We start from the raw sequence: 22,684 nt of genomic DNA, 5'->3' as shown, positions 1-22,684 counted from the left end.
TTTGTGTTGCAGTTACTTAGTATGTTTTCCTTAATCTTTCACTTAAGATGGCACTTAAGTCTTCAATCTGCCTCAAGAATGATTTAAGATGTGCAGAGGTAGGGGAAGTGACGGTGAAGGTAGTAGGGCTGAGAACGGTGCAAGTACACATGTGCTGCAGAACCACCCATCTGCAAGTTGCCGAGAGTTGATTCTACAATAAAATAAAATAAAAATAAAAAGAGGAATAACCTTGGACATCAATCATCACCCCGAAAGCGGATAGTAGATGTCATGTAGTATATGTGTACCAGATTTCAGGTCAATAGCTCAAAACGGTTTGCGAGCTACAGGTGATTTAAAATCCTGGACAGACAAACAAACAGCCATTGTAGTGTATTATATTATATTATATTATATTATATTATATTATATTATATTATATTATATTCCGCGCAGTGGGTAGCGCTGCTGCCTCGCAGTTGGGAGATCTGGGGACCTGGGTTCGATTCCCGGGTCCTCCCTGCGTGGAGTTTGCATGTTCTCCCCATGTCTGCGTGGGTTTCCTCCGGGCGCTCCGGTTTCCTCCCACAGTCCAAAGACATGCAGGTTAGGTGGACTGGCGATTCTAAATTGGCCCTAGTGTGTGCTTGGTGTGTGGGTGTGTTTGTGTGTGACCTGCGGTGGGTTGGCACCCTGCCTGGGATTGGTTCCTGCCTTGTGCCCTGTGTTGGCTGGGATTGGCTCCAGCAGACCCCAGTGATCCTGTGTTAGGATTCAGCGGGTTGGAAAATGGATGGATGGATATATTATATTCCTACACTGAAATAGGCTTACCTGAACTCCATTCAATTATTTTCAACTAAAACTTTCCACTTGTGTTCTTGAGTCAGATCCAACAGGCTTTTTTAAAGAAGTCTCTGATGTGCTTATTGATTGTTTACTCATCATAGGTAACTCATTATTAGATTAGAGGGTCTTCCAAGATTGTCTAGAGACTTATCTAAAATTCTAGAAAACACAGTTTTTCAGTATTTCAAGGACTATTTAGGTACACATTCTATTCTTAAAAACTTTCAGTCAGGATTTAAAACAAATCATAGTAAAGAAATGGCACTGGTTAAAGTAGAAAATAATTTGTGGGTTAATGTGAACAGAGGCCATATATCTGTTCTTGCTCTACTAGACCTGAGCACAGCATAAGTCACCAAAAACCACAATTTCCTTCATAAATTACCTTAGTCAGTAGGTAGGATTCTCTGACAGTGTCTTAAATTTGTTTCAGTTTTAACTAACTGGTAGAAAATTCTTTGTCGGTTGTTAGTTGTAGTTATTGTAGTTCAAGGATCCATGATATTGTATACCTTGTACCACAAGAAATTATTCTGGACCTGCTGTTATTTTCAACCTACCTGCTCCCATTAGGCCAGATTATATCAAACCAAACTACCAAAGCTATGAAGATGACATGCAGCTTATTTATCGCTAGCACCTGATGACACTGATGCTCTGGGCTCTATGATTCAATCTCTTACTTGTATTTCTGAGTAGTAACTTCCTCAAGCTAAATAAGAAAAAAAATGAGATTTCAGTCGTGTAAAAATTGAAATAATGTGGGTATTAGAAATAAACTTGATTCCTCAGCATTAAATGTCATAAGAAAACAATTTGGTGTAATCATGGACTCTGACCTAAACTTTAAATCACATATTAACCAGATTAATAAGACTGCAATTTTCCATTTAAGGCATATAACACTGCAAGATGTTGAGACATTAATTGATGCTTTTGTTTAAGTCAACTAGATTACTGTCATGCACTCCTAACTGAACTAGCAAAGACAGACAATTGGATAAAATTAGTGCAAAATGCAGCAGAAAGAGTCCTAACCAGAAAAAGAAAATCGGAGCACATCTCAATAGCTTTAGCATTGTTATACTGATTACCCATGCCCTTTAGAATAAACTTTAAATTACTGCCAGTACTATATAAACCCTTCAATAATCATTCCTCTTTCTATATTTTTGGATGGTGGTCTGCTTAGAATTCCAAGAGCCAAGCTTAAAAGAAGTTATGAGGTGGCCTTATGCTTCTAAAATCTGGAATATTTTACCAAAAGAGATATGCCAGGTTATTAGCACTGTGGATGTTTAAAAAAAAACTCCTAAAAAGCCACCTTTTTAATTTGGGTTTTAAATAGCTACATTTCAATTTTACCCTTAATAAACTAGATATGCATAAAAGTATCATACTCTTCAATGAATCTGCAATCTCTATAAATCTTTACTTTTCCCTGTGATGGTGTTCTGCACCGCCACCACCCAATCAAAGTCTTGTATGGCCGTCTGTGATGTTTGAATGAAAGCTGACATCCGATTTCCAGTGAGAATAAGGAACTACTTAAAAATATTTATGTTAGGCAGAATGCCCAGTCGGGGCTGGGTGGCCTTTTACCCTTAGAACCCTTGCAGATTTTGTTGTTTTTTTCCCTCAACTTGACTGGAATTGTTTTTTTTTTCTTTTTTTACTTTTACTTTACTCACTGGTCATCTGACCGGCTAAACTTATCTTAAAAAACATTTTTTATATATAATGTCTCAACTTCTTTATTAATTATACATCTATCATATGTAAAGGTGCCTAATTTTTTTTTAATGTGATTTATTCATTTCTTATCTAAATGTAATTTGTTTTTTTGCTTTGCTTTATCTTTGCTTATAACTATTTCTTTGCCATCTTGTAAAGCATTTTAAGTTACATCCTTTGTATGAAAATTTATAAAGAAATAAATTGTGTTGTTATTAAGACCCTCATCCTAAACCTGGAGAGTGCACATCACCATTTTCTGGCTAAGAGCCTTGATGTTAAACTTTGAGGTGCTTCAATATATATCTCTATATTATAAAAAAAATCCTTGCCTTGAAAGCAAAAGCAAGGCTGAGATACGTGATCTTCTCGGAAGGCATTTAAAAGACACACGAGACCAAAGAGACTTGCCACGGTGCGTCTCGCGGGGCCCGTAAACCTGAGACATTGTGCCAAGAGATTGACCCAGGACCGTCTCGCAATGACGTAGAACATGAGATTTTTGCAACACACGCCCTACTTACAATCTATCAAATAAGACAATGGGGCAGCAAAACATTCAGTCTTGTGAAGGATTTGAGCACATACAGATCCGGGGTCAGAGTGCATATAAAGCGTATAAGGACAATATGTTATAAATGAAACGATGACGAATAAGCGAAGAAGAAAGCAGCGCGGAGAAAAGAGACTCAAAGTGTTGGAAGGAAAAAAGAAAAAATAATCTAGGTGCAAATTCAGAAAATAAGGCAAGTAATTATCAGCCCGTAACAAGTTGGGTTGAAACAAAGCACGTCCAATTGGGCTCAGAGTTAAAAGACAGAGTAAAAGACAAAGTAGAACTTCATAAAGACGTTCACAAATGTTGGCGCTATACACATGCAGAGCAGATTATGTAAGAAGTGCAATTCGAAAGGCTCTGACATATCACCTGTGTCCATATATTCAATCTCTATTCGCCTTTTAGTTATTTCTCCGAGTAATAATTTCTCTTTTTTTGCGCTAATGTGATGTTTACTTTTTTTTTTGACACTGCTGTTTTTTTCTGCTTTCATATTCTGTATCTTGCTCTGCAAGTGTTTCGTGCCTACGTTTTTTTGGGGTCTTTTGAATTCCAGTTTTCATTATCTCTAACCTGACAAAGTCATTAAACACATGTCTCACTGACCTCATTTAAAAGATTCAGCATATTTGGACTCGAAAGATTCCAAATATTGTTTTTACAGAAGTTCTGAAATAAAAGTGAAACTAATGAAATAGCAACAATTCAAAGAAAAACAAATCTTAAAAGTGTGTCCAGAAAATCAAACATGGGGGTTGGCGAGCGAAGCAAGCAGGGGGCGAAGCCCCCTAGTGTGTATATATATATATATATATATATATATATATATAAATATATATATATGTTGCATAGTTCACTGTCAAATAATGTAAAGAGTACGCGACACGTGTTTTGCCCTCATTTGGGCTCATCAGGCGTACACACTCTACTGCTCCCCTCTCGGGGATTGAACCTCGGATGTCAGCGTCACAGACGAAGTCCCTTTATGCTGCGCCACGGCGTGTGGTTCGTTTATTTGACAGCCTGTAGGTCCGGAGTAAATACATTCATTGCATTCGTGTGTATGCCTGATGAGCCCAAATGAGGGTGAAACATGTGTCGCGTACTCTTTGCATTATTTGACAGTAAACTATGCAACATTCCATGATCTGCTTCTCACAACTGAAGAGGGCACCGTGGCGGATGTTTGCCGAGGGCAGACCAACCACAAGCGTTACCTGGTAGGTAACCACCCACACAATTCAGGTCGGTACTCGGACTACGAATGCAATGAATGTAATATATATATATATATATATATATATATATATATATATATATATATATATATATACTGTATATATATATATATATATATATATATATATATATATATATATATATATATATATATATATATATATATATATATATACTAGCTGTCCCACGCGTAATAGTGAAACAGGACAGTGAGGAAGGCCCTACCTGACTCCTCACTCCTGACGTCATGCTTCCCCCTCCCCTTGGCCCGCAGCCTCTGTCTCTGTCTTAGTGCAAATCTGTCATTCCTGCAAGCGAACTATGATTCTTAGCACAATGAGAGAAGTCACAAAATCAACTAGAATGTTCAAGCAAATAACAGAAAAAAACTCGATTTAAATCCGTTAAACAGTTCTCTCATTCACTTGCTAAGCGGAGGTAAGGTACATGCCCCCTTGGCCTGCTGCGTGTCTCTCTCGAATGTGCGCAAATAAATTGCTGCCACAAGAAAACTATGATACATAGCACAATGAGAGGAATGTTAAAACAAAGTATAGAAAAAAATCTGATCTAAATCCGTTAAATAGTTCTCTTGTGAAAAGCGGATAGACACAGACAGACAGACAGACAGACAGACAGACAGACAGACAGACAGACAGACAGACAGACAGACAGACAGACGGACGGACGTTGGATTTTGTATATATATAGTCATACAAGTGTGATTAGAGACCACCTCCTAATGATGACACTTCCAAGATCAAGATCCCTCCTCTTGCTGACATCATTTCTGGTGCCAGTTCCCCCAGCTCCCACCTCTTCCTGTCTCCAACATATACAGTATATCCACCATCTTGCCTAACTATGTCTGTTCCATTTTGAACTTGTTGTCTGTAGAGACGTCACTTTATTTTGCATATTTTTTTAAGTATACTGGGTACAAATTTCCAAAAAAAAAAAAAATATATACTGTATATATGCCTTTAATAAAACTACTTATCTTTTTATAACAATGTGTGCTTTATACATACAGTATCTCACAAAAGTGAGTACCCCTCACATTTTTGTAAATATTTTATTATATCTTTTCATGGGACAACACTGAAGATATGACACTTTCATACAATGTAAAGTAGTCAGTGAACAGCTTGTATAACAGTGTAAATTTGCTGTCCCCTCAAAATAACTCAACACACAGCCATTAATGTCTAAACCAGGAGGGAATACCAGACCAGACCAGGTTTGTCTTTTGTGTAGAGTGAATCCTAACTGATCTTATGGGGCCTGAACAATCTCTTGCTTTCATTGTGCAAGCTGTCACCTCCATGTTGTGCCATGCTGCCCACGGGTCCACTAAACACCTCTTCGGTGATATTTAATCATGTCACATTTGAAGATCATCTCAGCGCAGAAGGAAGTAGGACTGATTGAACACTTTGTTTTCCAGACCTCTAGCAGCTTCTCACTGACAGGAAATATTTCAAAATGTGAAGCTTTTGGCCAAATTTAAGTCGCAGGTTACTTGATTTCCTGGTGATTTGTGTTGGGTTGTATTAGATTGATGCAAAGAGATAATAAAATAAATATTGAAAGATTGCATGAATCAGGGTTTGATTACTGGCTTATTCCCTTTCTGTATAAAGTTAACATGTTGCCACCATACCCCACATTCCATGTTTACTTGGCCAGTTGTTAACACAGGTGTTAGGCTCTGTCCCCATAAGGGAGATAGTTAATGTCTTGTGCTGCTGGAACATCCTGCAACCCTAAAGTGGGGCTCAGAAGAACATTGATGAGTACATGAAACTAGACGCCATCCCACCACCTGCCTGGAATTGACAGGTTAGGTGGTGTTCTTTTTTTCTTTTTAATAGACACACAATAGTGATTGTATGTTACAGAACTCCAGAGTCACTATTTTAGTTCATTAATTTGCATAATGTTCAAGGGCATTTTGCCATAATAATAGGCAAGGAATTTTTTTTAAATTAAATGATTTGACAACATGTAGGAAGTTGAGGTTATGTGCCAAAGCATAACACATCAATCTACCACCTAATTAATTCAATTCCAGCATCACGGGGTGCAAAGCAGAAACCGACCCTGGACATGGGACTAGTTGTGCATCTATTATTGTCTTCCTTTCTTCTTCTTTTGGCTGCTCCCGTTAGAGGTTGCTACAGAGGATCATCTTCTTCCATATCTCCCCGTCCTCTGCATCTTGGTCTGTCACACCCATCACCTGCATGTCCTCTCTCACCACATCCACAAACCTTCTCTTAGGCCTTCCTCTTTTCCTTTTACCTGGTAGCTCCATCATTAGCATCCTTTTTCTAATATACCCAGCATCTCTTCTCTGCACATGTCCAAACCACTGCAATCTTACAATCTGTTGTTGGGTAACACTTTAGTTAAGGTTCTGCAAAAATACTCATTTACTCTTGTGTAACGAGACTGTAACAAAGGCTTTTTCTGGTCTTCATGACACTTATAAAACTTCAATAGATGAGTTATTCATCTCTGTGCAGTGTGGCATATTGACATGACGGCAAAATGACTTGTTAATATGAAGGATTCACTGGCCTTAAGTTAAATATGTAATGTCAAGAGAAATGTGTCTCAGTTGAGCCACTTCAGACCACTTTAAAGAGTAGTTTTGTTAGTAGGTTAGATCAAAGGGATAAACACTTTACTGATGCTTTGTATGAAGCAAAAAAGTGTTTGTTAAGGTCTTGTTACATAATAGTACATGAGTAATAGATGCTGTCATGCATGTACAACTGAGGATCTCCTTCTGAGCTTGACCAAGGTATGTAATAACCCACTGAAACTTAAGGGGGCACTATTGCTAACAGTATTCTCTTCCTTCTCTCCTACAGCAACACAAAGCCACCCAGTGGAAGGTACTTGACTCCGCCCCTGCCACAGCATCACGTATGAGAACCAGGTGCATCCGGAAGAGAGTGTCACTTGGCTGACAGACACCCCATGAGATGGAGCTCCTAAAGCATGGGCAACCTTTAAACAACCTCGTTCCCTTCTTTTTTTTATTGTTTTGTGTTAGCCTTAGCCTAGGAAAACATGCCAAGGTAGGCTTTATCTTTGTTTTATACTTATAATAAATGGGACAACCCAGTTGGTGTCCCAAATATTGAGCAGTTCACCTGTCATTTGCACTTTTACAGTACCTAAACTAAAGTGGTACCTGTTATTGTTTTTTTACCTACAAAATTTATATTGTGTAAACATGTCATAATGCAACCTTCAGAAATGATTCATGTAAGCTCTTTCGTTTTCTCACCTACAAAAGTTAATATTGTTTAGAAAATTTACATCACAACTTTGAGAAACTTGCTCATCTGATTTCTTTCACAATTAATAATAATCAGCATTTTTGGTTGAGTGTCTGGACATAATAATTCTGACCACCCAGGATGGTATTAAGTGACTGATAGGTGCACATATACTGTAACCCCTGAATTAAAGTTGTCACATAAAGTTATGATCAAGCAAACCATTTGTTAAGGTGTTGTTACATAGCAATAAGTGAATAATGACTGCATTACAGACAGCCCCTATGCTAAAGTGCAATTGAAAGAAAGAAAGAAAGAAAGAAAGAAAATGCAATGAGTTGCTAGTGTTAAGACTGAAATAATTTCATGAATCAACATTCATGATTCACTGTGTTGAAGAAGAATGTAACCAGTAGGGGGTGTCACTGAGCCCCAAACCCCAATCACAATCACACCCAACACAGTCACGGGTTCAAATATCGACCCTTTTATTAATAATGTTACCTTATCAGACAGATAAGTATGATCAGTACAGCCATTCAATCCTCTAGCTTTCCTCTCCTCCCAGCTATCCTTGTCTACCGCCTCCCAACTCTGACTGCCTGGTCAAGGTGAAGTTATTCCTTTTATCTTTGACCCGGGAGTACTTCCGGGGATTGGACATAGTCTGTTGGAAGCACCCTTGGGTCAGATGGGAGTCTCACAAAGTAGGAACTATATCCCCCTGCAGCAATCCCTGGTGTCATCCACGGAACCCAACAGGGCCATACTCCAGGACACTAACTCCCATGATGCCCCTTGGATATTCAAAGTTGATCTGAATCTCAGGGACGCTGCCTTGTACTGTAATGAGGAATACAGTACCCACATGCTGTTCTCTCCCCCTGTCCTTCTATCAAACTGGACTCCCTGCTGGGTAAGAATTCCTGTTGCCATTCAGTCAGAGAGCCTCTCCTTCCAGTTTTCTTTATCATGGCATCCCTCTGTGATGCCCGTCCATCCCCTACAGCACTCGCAAGATATTTCCACTTAGACAATGACATGGAATCAACTATTTTCAAGTCAATTTTCATAGCTTGCTATGGACCTAGCTACCCTATTTTTGCTCAAAATCATTATACTGCTGAATAAAACTGATAAAATAAAGTTGAAACATTCACCATCACCCAGATTTCACTTGTATTTAGAAGTCCTCCTTGCAAGGAACATATTCTTGAAGAAACTTTTTTTATGTTTACCTCCTTAGTAATAAGAAAATGAACACAATGAAAAGATCTGGTTAAACAGAAAACTTGTAAAATATTTTTTTTGTGGAATTGTGAAATTGAGTGATATGTATTTACGTTTAATAAATCTTTAAAGTTGCATTCAGTTTAGTTAAGGTTTGCTCAGAGTTTACATGTTCCTTCCTGTTGTTCAGGTGGGTTTCCTCAGGGGGCCTCTACTTCCCTCCCTGTTAACAGACATGCTGTCTACTTGGTTTACAAGAGCAAAATATCCTGGTGTGACCGAGCAGGGAGCTCTGTGATGAAAAGCCACCTTATATGTTGCTGCCAGACTTCTTATAACCCTAAGATGGGGCATAAAGTGGGTGTCCCCTAAACAGTAGAGCTTCAAGTGTCCTTAATTTCGTATCGCTCCTTTTTTTAGTCAACACCAATTTAAGGCACTTTACAAAAAATGAACATTAATAAAACATACGTTTTTCATGTCTGGAGCACAGGCGGGCTAAGTTTGTGCAGCACTGTGAATTTAGTGCATACTCAGAGCACACGCACATCCTCTTATTTACAACTATAATGGACTAACAATAAGCTTCCTAAACTGTACAGCAACTATGTACGTACATGCATACACAATTTGTTATAAACAGTAAAAGAGCAATTTTTTGTTTAATAAAAGGGATTGTCATACAAAGACCTAGACTGAACCAGGACCTGGGATCAAAGATCTGCTGCCTTAGCCACTAGGCCACACTTCTAATTCACTATTTTCCATTTCAGCCAGCCAATGTCAAAGTGATAAGCCTAATTTAAATGTCAGCCATTTAAGAGCTAAACATGGTAGGTATCATCCCATGTAGTCTGCTACACTGACCACAGTTTCTTATCACCAGCTTGACAGCCTGCTTGAAGGAAGCAGAAATTGGCCAGGATGCTGAAGGGGAAACCTGTGGAAATATGGAGAACGTGCTTTAAATTCGGACCCCAGTACTACAGTTCCATTGACATGTCACTTTTTTATAACTAGTATTACAAAATGGATTAACATAATTTGAATGCACTTTTTTATTTAATTTGTTTGTGTTTATAAATTGCAACTACTTGTGGCATGAACATTGTAGTTATATTTGCAGTGGTGTGTATGGGGTCTTATATGACAATGCAATGTAAACAATAAAAAACACATATGTGTCAGAGATCAAAGAAAGAGGTTACTGCAAACATATCTAAAAGTGACACAGAAAGTAAATGACTGCTGTCCTCAGCTTTCATGTTTATTGCCTCTTGACAAAAATACACAGTATTTCCTACTTTACAAGCTTCTACAACAAAAAACAGACAAGAATGTAGCAACACTATTTGTGAAACCCATGACAGGAGGCTGAAGGTCTCATTGTACAAAAATAGACTGCACGACAAACATGAATTAGTCTACAATGAAGTGGACACCCTGGGAACGTCCTTGCAGTGTAAGCGTTCAAGTTTGTTGGCTTACACTCAATTGTTTTCCACAGCACACATTGCTATTATTGGTTAAAACAATCAAAGAATCTTGTACTGATTCAAAAGAATCTTTAAAGGTGTCTTGAAAGGAAAGCAGCAGCTGTGTGGTTGTTATTAAATAATGACCTTGTGGTTTCAGTAACAAGCATGCCAATGAGATACACTATACATATTTGTAGGCTATGGAAAATGTGCTTTCAACATCTGTTAATCGACTCTGATTGAATCAAAGTTAGGGTTATGAGAAACACGGCCTATTCCGGCAGCACAGTGCCAGTCCATTGCAGGGCGAACTAATGTACAAACTCACATTCAACTGCACTGGGTCAATTAAGAGGTTCTAATGTGTGAGAAGAAACCACAACATCTTGAGACAAACCCACAAAGAGAGAACATATATACTTCACAGAGACAGTGCCTGAGTTGATACGTTTAAATATTGTGGGGCATAATAGCCTACCCGGGCAACATAGGGAACAAGGCAGTAACTAACCCTGGTAGGAGCACCAGTTCATCACAATGCACACTCACACATATCTCCATGCTATTTCTGTTTGGGTTGTCCATTAACCTAATTCTTTGGTGGACACTGGAGTATCCAGAGAAAAAGCCACACAGACTGCATGTGCAAATCCCACATAGATAATGACCAAGCTGGAATTCAAACCCAGCACAATGGGCAGTGAATCAGCAGTAGTGTTGATTGGTGAAATTCATCCAAGTGTTTCTCTAAGCAAATATCCTGTGTTTGTTGGTAACATTATTCACTGAATATTTTCCTTAAAGTTCATAATGGAGTGGGCTCAGAAACACATTTTCTTTCCCAGCACTCCATGATGCTTTTCAAGACCAACGTGACATCACAAGAGCTGTAGCAGCCGTGCAAGAACTTTTACACATGCGTACTATAAGCAAACTCCATCTCACATTTCATGTTCGATCTGCTTTGAACATGCATGATATCACTACCCAATTGGTACTCCGCCCAGGTTTACACCTTGCAGTTATTTCATTTGAAGAAAACATGACCTGACAGTTTTAAAAAAATATTATGAGTACTGCTGCTGAATATATAATACTGATTCCTGTGCACTCACTCACTTGTCATGTGGCTAATTTCGTTTGCCAGCTGAATACATGTGCAATTAGCCATGTGGTGCAGCAATCAGTCAAAATAAACCTTAAAGAAGCCTCCAGCCCTAGTCAGAAAACGCGAGAGCCTATGAAATAATAATTATAATGATATATATTTTTTTACTATTTTCAAGGTGTTTCTATCTTCATGATGGAAGGAAAAGTCCAAAGCATCTGCATGAATAGATCAGAAATAAAAATTACATTTTAGCTGCATGGAGCTACAACTTTAAATAATGGAGCAAGACAATCCTAAGCCCTGAATATTGGAACTCTGTGAGCACAATGGATAGTATTGCTGCCTCACAGCTCAGGTCACATTTTTGGCCACAATACGTGGTCCAGTATTGTTGGAGACACCTTCCTACTGTTCAGGGACACTTAAAAGACCACTACACCATTACAATCTGCTCAAAACTAGTTTAGTTTGTAGCAGTGCTACTTAAATGGACTACAAATCCTAGCAGCCCTTATAGTACTTAGCCAGCAGCATTGGGCAGCATTGGGTGTTACCGCAGGGGTTGTTGGGGAAAAAAAGGTATGGCATGGACATTAAACGTAAGCCAAAAGAAGCTGGCAGGAGTTGAATTGTTTCAATGCTTCACCCCAGTATCAGAGTACAAACACCTATTACCTGTGGATTAACATTATGACAACTGAGTTAGTGTCCTGACGTGGTAAATGTCTTCATCTCTGGAGCGTTCCCAGTTCCTACAATTCTTCACCTACACTGCTTTGCAGTAAAACAAAACTTTACATATTATACAGAAAGCTGTTCACTTGGAACTTCTCCTCATTTATCACATTCAATCTGCATCCGCATCTGGAACTGGACTTTGTTTGGACTGTGTTGCTAGTTGTGTTTATTATTGATCTTTTCGTACTTAATGCTTTATTGCATTTTGTTCTGTGATAGTTAAATAAATATCACCATTGGAGAAATTGGATGGGCTTTTGCATACTGTTAGTTGTTTGTTAATCATTTTGCCCTCTTATTGTTTAATATATTCCTTATTGGTTACTCATTATGAGATGCTTTATTCTCTGTGTGCGAGTGGGTGTGAGCCAGGTTAAGACTAGGTGTGTTCCTGAGATCCCTGAAATAAACAAAACAAAACACTATTTCAGGACAGTATGATTCTAAACGTCTTGCAACCACAAGTTCCTCCTTCCCCATTGACTTCAATGCATTTTGCCAACTTCCCGAACATTTCTGCCATATTGCCAAATTTATGGCAAAACACACTCAATGGGGTTCACTCATTATGAGTCAGTAGTTAACCACTGTGCCACCCATTATGCTTCAAGGTACTGTAAATGTAACATGGAAAACCTCCTTAAGGACATCTACCTTTTTCTAACCCAAATTCGTTAAGTACAATGATTATTTTGTAGCCTATAGTAAGTGGAAAACATGATAGGGAGAAGTGAATGCATTAGAAACAAAAGTATAAAGTTTATTACAAACAAAAATATACATTGCCATTAAAATCTATACACTCCCATCTTTCTTAACACTGTCCGGTGTCCACCACAAAGTCCTTGATGATGACAGCCCTGCCAAAACAGAACTCCCCAGACAGAGCCACTACCAATTAAATGACATGTATAGCATGTGTGTGTACATCACAAAGTACAAGTCACTAGCTGCTAAACAATGATGTGATGTGTGTCTCACCTCCAAGATGTGCACAATGGTTCCATTGGCAGGTCTTTCAAACACAGGCCTGTTGTCATTGACATCAATCACCTCAATCTGCAGTGCAGTTGAGCCCCACAGTGGGGGTCTTCCTTTGTCTGTTGCCACCACTGTGAGGTTGAAACGCTCGAAGGACTGCAGGAGACGCTGGGAACGGATGAGTCCTGAGTCTGCATCCATTGAGAAGGCCTCTGAAGATAAAATGGGAGCACACGGGAGGCTTTTAATTTGACATATGAGAAGAGCTTTTTTAATCTGGGAGCAGGTGTCTTAAAGAAACGTTAAATAAAAGCTCAAAACAGAAAAAAACTGGCTTTCATACCGACTCCAGGACCTTGTAGGGTGTACACCAGAAGTCCATTGTCTCCCTCATCTAGATCTGTAGCTGACATGGTGATAATGGAGGTCCCGGCAGGCTCATTCTCAAAGACACTTGTGCTGTAGAGTTGCTTTGGAAACTGAGGTCGGATATCATTCACATCATACACTGTCACCAGCACCTGAAAAAATGCATACTTTCAGCATTTTTTTTTGCTGCCATAGCATAAGAACCAAAAATCACTAACTGATTTACATGGAGGCCTGCAACAACCTGGCAACACTACCTAAGGGTGTAGAGTTTTCTAAAGGTCACATTTAAAAAAACAAAAACTAAGGAGGGGAGGGACCCTCTCAGCATACACATATCTCCCGCATATTAATGCACTTACAGGACGTAATAATAATAATAATAACAATAATACTTTAATAATAATAATTCTTTACATTTATATAGCACTTTTCTCACTATTCAAAGTGCATTTCATAGTGAGTGAGGAGCCACTACAGCCATCACTAATGTGTAGCATCCACCTGAATGAAGTGATGGCAGCCATTTTTGCACTAGTACGCTCACCATACATTAGGTGTGGAAGTGGTGAGAAAGAGGGATGATTAGGTGACCAGAATGACTAGGCCATGGCAAGCAATTTAACCTGGATATCGAGACACACCCTGCTTTTTATGAGGGATGCCCAAGGATCTTTAATGACGACAAAGAGTCACCACCTTGGTTTTACGTGGCACCATTTTTGCAGCATAGGGTCCCTGTCACTATGCTGGGGCATTGGGATTCAGATTCAGACCATTGGGTACACGTCCTCTTTTGGTTTCACCAACACCTCTTCGGGCAGCAACCCAAGCTTTCCGTAGCTGGTTTCCGATCCAAGTATTCTCCGGGCCCAAACATGCTTAGCTTACCGTGGGCACAGCACCAATGGATAATAAAGAGTAAAGCATAACTGGAAGAAATAAACATTTAAGCACCTGCACAGAGTTCTCTCGACGGTTGCTGGCACTATCATCTGGATTGTCTTTAGCAACAGCTGTCAGCGTGTAGTGGTCTTTTTTCTCTCGGTCCAGAGCAGAAAGAATGTAAATGTCACCCTGAATACAAAGAGATAGGGTCATTGCAGTGCTAGGTGCCTCCTGACATCTCTTAAACCTGGTTTCTACATTTCACATGCTCTGGCTGCTTTGTTCACATATGACTGTGATGCTAATATGCGTCACTTGTTTACAAAAATAGCTTGTGCTCTGAGCTCAATCTGTTAACATTGTAGAACCTCAGTGTTTTTGCCCTAGTGGTTGTTGGAGAAATGTGGCTGGTAGATCTGGGATGTTCACATAGAATCATGAGGAATAAACAGCTTCATAATAAAATGCTGGCATGGTATTTGTGTAGAATTTCCAAATCAGGTGTTAAATTTTGACTGTTTTACTTGTGCCAGAGTCCACTCTGTGCCAGGCAATGAGCTGATGTGTTGCCTGGTTCATGACCTTGTGGTCAAAGGTTGAAATTTGTTATGATCTATCTATCTATCTATCTATCTATCTATCTATCTATCTATCTATCTATCTATCTATCTATCTATCTATCTATCTATCTATCTATCTATCTATCTATCTATCTATCTATCTATCTATCTATCTATCACTTGAATTATCTATAGCTCATAAAATACAAAAGCACTTAAGAAGTGTAATGAAATAGCCTTTCTTTGTATTATGTGCTCTAAACGCATACATCACTGGCTGTCCATACAAGGTGAACCAATTAATTTCAAAATAGATTTATTTTATGCTGCCATATGAAAGTGCATAATAGGAGAACAGACATCATTTACCAATATTGAAGGTACTAATGGATTTTAAACAGCAGACTCAAATCTCTTCTAGCACTCTCTTTCCTCTATTACACACTGAGCCAGATGAGCCTAATACATGAGTGATGCTTCAGACTGAATTCCGAGTGAATATTTATCCTCATCATTGGATTTTTGCTCCTTTAAAGATAACTGGTTATTTATTTCAGGCTTTCAATGGCATAGACGGGTCCTCTCCATTTATGTTTTCAGTATAGTTAATAAAAGATGCTATATAGTCAATAGGATGAACACAGAGTATCTCTTTTCTTTTCTTATATGAGCTGGACTAACAGGAATGGTTTAGTAGCTTTATAATTTAACAAACGTTATTAATAAGTTGTAGAAAGGCATGGTGCATTAATAAAAAAAAAGTCCTACCGTCGTAGGGTTAATCCCAAAGCGACCTTCTCCATTTACCAGACTGTATTCAATAAGGGAGAACCGTTCAGAATCTGCATCTGTGGCACTCACTCGCAAAATTACTGTACCAAGTGGCACATCTTCAAATACAGATTTCTGTAGAAACATTTAAGAGGACATATTAGACAAGAGGAAATCATGATGAAAACCCAAGGAATGTCATCCTGTGTAGCACTTGAAGTTGGTAAAATCTGGAGAATATCTTAAAATTGACTTGAAGATGGTAGAATGGCATCTCAGTGCTGCTGCACAGATCTTCAAACATGGAGGAACATTCTCCCCAAGTCTAGGAAGGCAGGCTCTATTGTAGGCACGGAGCTGGACAGTTTGACATCCGTGGCAGAGCGATGGGCGCTCAGCAGGCTCCTGTCAATCATGGAGAATCCACTACATCCACTAAACAGTGCCATCTCCAGATAGTCTGTCACTGTCCTGCTCCACTGACAGACTGAGGAGATCGTTCCTCCCCCACATTATGCGACTCTTCAGTTCCACATGGGGGATAAACGTTAACATTATACAAAGTTATTGTCTGTTACACCTGCATTTTTATCACTCTTTAATTTAATACTGTTTTTTATCTGTATGCTGCTGCTGGAGCATGTGAACCTACCTATACTGTATATCCAAAAACATGGATGTCAGATTTTTTGAGTGATTCCAACTTGAATTGTAAGGATGCATGTGAATGTGTCAATGAGTGTTCCCTGTGATGGACTGGCCTACCTTTCTAGGGTAGTTTCTGCTTTGTGCACAATGCTGCCAGGTAAATTCCCAGCTCTCAGTAGATTAAACAGGTTCAAAAATGAACTGATGGATGGACTTTAGGGTGTAGGTAATGCAGGCTACAGCATATATACAGTAGGTGGTCCTATCTAAGGATACACACAGATCAAATAAATAAGGTAAATGAGATATTACTTGCACACTGGAAATTAGGCATTAGAAGAGTGTCCAATAGTTCCATGTATATTAGGATCTCAAAGTTTCATAAAGTAAAGGTTCCCACTCAAATCATTGTAATAGAACTACATTTATGTATTCTGTATGTTGACACTTGCTTTCCTTTAGAATGTTGTATAAACAATGGAATGTAAAGGAGTGAAGAAAAGGACAGTCCACCTCAAGAATGACTCTAACAGGCCTCTGTAGCTGCACCCTTAAATTAAATGTTCTTTTTTTTTTAATTGAACAAAGGAAGATTAACAGCGTTGAAAACATCCATCCATTTTCCAACCCGCTGAATCCGAACACAGGGTCACGGGGGTCTGCTGGAGCCAATCCCAGCCAACACAGGGCACAAGGCAGGAACCAATCCTGGGCAGGGTGCCAACCCACCGCAGGACACACACAAACACACCCACACACCAAGCACACACTAGGGCCAATTTAGAAACGCCAATCCACCTAACCTGCATGTCTTTGGACTGTGGGAGGAAACCGGAGCACCCAGAGGAAACCCACGCAGACATGGGGAGAACATGCAAACTCCACGCAGGGAGGACCCGGGAAGCGAACCCGGGTCCCCAGGTCTCCCAACTGCGAGGCAGCAGCGCTACCCACTGCGCCACCGTGCCACCCGCGTTGAAAACATGAAACATGAAAATACGGAATGGCCAAATGGGGGAGGCAGCTTGATGTATGAGGTCTCCAGGAGTCTAAAATTAGCCAAATCTTATTATGTGATATCATCTACTGTTAAATTCTGCTCCGTACTTTTAAAAAATTTTTAATTTTTTATTGAGGATTTGTTCTGTTCTGTGTATTGTATTGTATTGACCCCCTTCTTTTGACACCCACCGCACGCCCACCCTACCTGGAAAGGGGTCTCTCTTTGAACTGCCTTTCCCAAGGTTTCTTCCATTTTTCCCTACTAGGTTTTTTTTGGGAGTTTTTCCTTGTCTTCTTAGAGAGTCAAGGCTGGGGGGCTGTCAAGAGGCAGGGCCTGTTAAAGCCCATTGTGACACTTCCTGTGTGATTTTGGGCTATACAAAAATAAACTGTATTGTATGAAAATCAAAGCCAATAAGGATATATTATATTTTCACGGTATTGGACTTTCAATGACTTTCAGCCATTGAGCCACAACATGCATGGTCTTTGGGATCCATATTTGAGTTAAGCCGAAGAATAGAATTTGTAAAGGTTTTTAAACAACAACTGGTACAGACTACAAAATATAGGTGGTGGGATGGGGTGTTACTTCTTTAATAGCTCTTGTAAATATCTGTATGTTTTCTTTTGTTGTTGTTGTTATTTATATATAATTGCCTTATGTGTCTCAGCCTTAAATCAGATCTGTTTAATGTTATAATGTTGCTTATGGGGGCAACACAAGAAGTGATCTAACAAGGAGTAGTGGGTTATCTTAAAGTTGATTGGGAAGAATTAAACCCCATAAATAGCAGTGGTGTATATCTTAGATTTAATATTCTCACACTGTTACAGCATGTCAGACTAAAGAGAGAATGCTGACTGGAGAACATCCACCATTTCAGTGATACTCATTGTACTGGGGAGTATTAGTCCCATGAGAGAGTCATATTAACTCTACAAATTAAACTAAAATTATTTAGATTCCCAAAAAGGTCACATCTCTACAAAACATTAGAATGGGAGCAGAAGCTTTGGTTTCCTTGAAATTGGAAGGGGCAATTTTAAACCTCCAAAAAGCCTAAATCTTGTTGGATGTAAAGCCGGAAGGTACATTGTATGAAAGTGTAAAGAGGGGTGTCTTACTTATGGCATAAATTGGACTGGAGTAGCAGGGTTAGAAATGAGGGAAACATTGCAATGAGAAGTATGAAACCCTTGAACATCAATCAATCTGTTTTATGAAAGTGCTTAATTCAATTTTAAAGGTCAATGTAGGGCCAAGCCTAGATGGCAGCACTGTGTGCAAGGAAGGAACCAACCTTGTACGAGTCATAAATACATTCCTACTTTCTCACACTGGGGCTGTTAAGAGTTACCAATCAATCTAACATACATATATTTGGGATGTTGCAGGAAACCTGAAAAAAAAACTAGAGGAAAATCCCACTCAAATATCTAAGCAGTGTCCAGGTTGGAATCCAAAACCAGTCACATAAAGCTCTAAGACGACAGTGTTTTCCGCTGTACACTCTGTTATGAGAATGCCATTCCTGAAATACGCACTGAAATAGGAATAATCAGTCCTCTGAGATCTCTACATTCACCTTGTAGACCCCCTCTATGTTTCACAGACCATGGGGCTAACCATGAAAAGTAAAATGTGGAATGTCTGAGTCGTTGGACACACTCAGTGGGATGCATATGGGAAAACATATGATCACTAAAACTGTCAGCCATGACACACACAGTAACAGATTTTTTTCACTTATTGACACACTTCTTTACTTTTGACTCCCAAGCCTTGCTCCCCTCTTTTTGTACCTGATAGGATAGTTGGCTGAAAACAGGATTATTGTCATTGACATCTATGATCTGCAGGAAGACAGGCAGCTCTGCAATTCGAGGGGGTGCACCTTGGTCCTGCGCTCGCACAGTGAAGTTTAGCCATTGAACTTGTTCAAAATCTACAGTGCGGTTTGCGATAATCTTTCCTGAAGGACAAAAAAATAACACATCTTTAGTAAGATGACTAATGATAACATGTTTTAGCAACTGTTTCTCTATTTGGACAGAAAAACACAATCAGAGTTAAAGTTGGTACACTGAACTCCATTGCTCTTATAAACAACAATTAGAAACAGTAGCAGATATGCTTCATGGATTCAGCTTAAAACTACATACATTATCCCATGGAATTCATTATGTCTTGCTTGTTTTCAACACATGAAAAATCCAACATTTCTCATTTTCATTTTGTTGAACCCACCTGCATTGGGGTCTTCAAGTCTCACGTATCCCCCTCGAGGAAGATTCTGCAGCTCGTAGGTGACCTGTCCATTTGGGCCTTTGTCAGGATCTACTGCTGAGACTGAGATAAGGGTGGTACCAGGCTGTGCCCCTTCTAAGATCCTTTCTCTGAAATTTGTTACCCCAAATGGCCGGAATCGAGGTGCATTATCATTAACGTCAAGCACATTCACCGTCAATTTTGCTGTGGTGAGAAAACAGACAGCAAAACAAATAGGACGGGTACAAGTAAAGAGTTTGGCTTATTATGGAGTAAAAGACATACAGCAGTGAGAAACTGAAATCAGCATAACATCCTCAAAGCCACTTAATTGTATTCAAAGTCATGGGCAACAGGAGCTATTCCGATGTTGGATATCAGTTCATCATAAGGCTTGCTCCTGCATTTAACTGGGTTACTTCTCCCTTGGAAACACTCCTTTCACAGCACATCTTGATTGCACTCTGAGGATGCAAACTCATCCAACCATCTTAACCAATAAAGAAGAAGTACAACAGCTCAAGTGACCAATTGAGCCTCTGACTGCGAAGATGTCTCTCCTTCACAATGGATTCATTCAATTTGAGCCTCACTACATACAAACAACCACATGCAGCCAATTTAGAGTAACAAATTATTTTTGCACACATGATTCTGGCATGGAAGGAGAAACATCAGAGTGCCCTGAGTCTGGACAGAACAGAGTGAGCCAAAGAGAGAGAGCAAGAATAAAACAAGTTAGACAATGTATGCATGGCGCGTTTGGAGACTAAGTTAACTGATATGAAAGCTGTAGCATCTTATTTTATTTATTGTGTTCAAGAGACAGTTATTACATTTTTGTTTATTAAATAGTTTTGAACAATGAGTGATATTCAAAAGTAATATCAGTAATAGGATGCAATTACATGCGTTATTAGTTGACATCATATACGTGCCTTTAAACAGCACTATACTATGGAGTTCCAACATACCACAAAGAGGCTTGTGGTGGCTCATTAGCTTTCATACACAGCAGATTTTAATTCAATGATGTGAAAACAGCATCGATTCATGTGTTAGTAGTGGAGTGTGTCAGACCAACTGTTGTTCAGTTTTCTTAAACATAACATTCTTGAAAGTCTACCCAACAGGGTAGTATCTTTTAATTAGCAATTGAAATCGATTAATACAAAATGAGCAATACTAGCATAAAATCAGTATCAATATTTCCCAATGAAAGGAGAAAAGGAGCTGAAATAAGTTCCCCTCTAGCTTTTAATATCATTTAAAACATAGTAATTTGTTAAAATTATATAAATGAGAAAGAACTTGGAAACAAATTGATGAATTTTATGGTGTAAGTATGAATGGTATATGTTGGACAAGAAGATCAGAGGCTTGTTGTGATTGTTCACGTATATATCTGGGACTGAAAGATAAAGGCTGAGTGCTACAGATCAGGGGCTTACCCACTGAAGCCTTCCACCTCCTGATACCACTATCTATTTCTAAACCTTTCCTATGTTTATATCAGTTAGGGCAGCTTCACTTCTCCTGTGATATTAATTAGTTGAAATGCCATTAGCTATGGGTTGATAACATCAGTTGTTTAAAATAATAATCTGCAATAATATTGTTTAATCAATTTAGTCTTATATCTATATATATAAAATTCTTTCGTGTTTGAAACGGAAATTATGTATGACCACATGATATGGAAATTACCTACGACCACAGAACATATTATAATACAGGAACTAATCACTTCATTTGTGGATGCCATTTTTATATTGTCTTTACGAATTGTTATTATTTGTGTGAGCGTTATTTTACTGGTATTGAAAAGAAGTAAACACAAACACGCCGACCTATCCCATAGAAGTGCGCCTCGCGTCGCCCTCTCCCAGTCCTCCTGTCTGGACTACAGCGCTGAGCCATCTGCCGCCAGGCTCGTTCTGTCAGAGAAGTTTTATTTATTCATCCACGTGACTGTCGCTGAAACTGCCACATTGTAACTTTTTTTTAGTTGGCAGTACTTGATAGTAGAAGAGATGAGGAAAACAGCTTTGCGTCTTTCTACTTTTTAACTGTGCTGAGCTGTAAACAATGTGAAGACGAGACCACCTTCAGTTGCGAGGGGTCGTGAGAACAAAGTGGACGCTGGGAGGCGCGGAATGTCGGGCTGCTCCGCCGAGTCGAGAGCTTTGCAGTTTCGGGCAGCGTCCTTTCTTCTCGCACTGTTTGTGACACTTCAAGTCCCCCGTCGGCTCCTGGAAGAGTGGAAATCTTTGCGAATGAGTGTAATCGGTGCCATCGAAGCAGAACTCTGTTTATAAATTGCCCTGCACAACTACTTACTGTCCCTTAAGGTACGTTCAGGTCACTAAAACCCCACAACATTCAAAGTTGCTTTTGTGATTAATTATTTTAACAAGTAAATCACAGACATGTAGTGCAAGGTTGTCAGGCAAAAATTTGGACAATTACATAGAAAATATAATTTCTATACCACAGTGGTTGTGTAGCGCCTTTCACAAGGGATCTACTACTTACCTGTTGTGTTACAGCACCTTTAAAATGTAGTTTACCTGAAACCACTCCAGTAGTGCTCAATGTATCTTTACTTCTTAAAATGTTAATGTTTTACTGTTTAATAACTTATAGACTACACTTTATTTTTTTCCCTTGCACTCAGTGAGCGAAGCCACTGGGTAATCAACTAGTATACTTATATAATTGCTTTCCCCTTCCATTTATTTCCTGAGAAGAGACTTTTTTGTACTCTGTTAGTTAACTTCTCTAAAACAGCAGGATAAGGGTGCAGTTGTGTGAGCTGTTTACGTGTGAACGCTCTGCATGGCATTTTACTCAATTGCATTAGGCATCCAAACAGCTGTAAGAGATGAGTAAAAGAGGAAAACATACAAAACATGCAAATTCAAGCAACCACTCCCAAGGGTTGATTGAAACAAAAAACTAATTTCTGGTTGAAGTCGCA

General features: G+C 39.1%; 1 protein-coding gene across 3 annotated transcripts in view; it reads right to left on the bottom strand.

The window, feature by feature from the left end:
- Positions 1 to 22,684, bottom strand: part of cdh23 (cadherin-related 23) — a 1,336,251-nt gene that overhangs the window by 34,878 nt on the left and 1,278,689 nt on the right. For all 3 annotated transcript variants that reach the window (XM_051923904.1, XM_051923901.1, XM_051923902.1), the window contains exons 48-53: positions 19,684 to 19,908; positions 19,239 to 19,408; positions 15,780 to 15,917; positions 14,521 to 14,640; positions 13,538 to 13,715; positions 13,195 to 13,406 (exon numbers count right to left, since the gene is read on the bottom strand). In XM_051923904.1, the coding sequence (XP_051779864.1) occupies positions 13,195 to 13,406; positions 13,538 to 13,715; positions 14,521 to 14,640; positions 15,780 to 15,917; positions 19,239 to 19,408; positions 19,684 to 19,908 (1,043 nt within the window). The remainder of the gene's footprint in view (positions 1 to 13,194; positions 13,407 to 13,537; positions 13,716 to 14,520; positions 14,641 to 15,779; positions 15,918 to 19,238; positions 19,409 to 19,683; positions 19,909 to 22,684) is intronic.

This window comes from Erpetoichthys calabaricus, chromosome 2, assembly GCF_900747795.2.
Source record: "Erpetoichthys calabaricus chromosome 2, fErpCal1.3, whole genome shotgun sequence".
In the NCBI taxonomy this organism is placed as follows: Eukaryota; Metazoa; Chordata; class Cladistia; order Polypteriformes; family Polypteridae; genus Erpetoichthys; species Erpetoichthys calabaricus.
The sequence above is the reverse complement of the archived record's forward strand: the minus strand, read 5'-3'. Positions and strand labels throughout refer to the sequence as shown.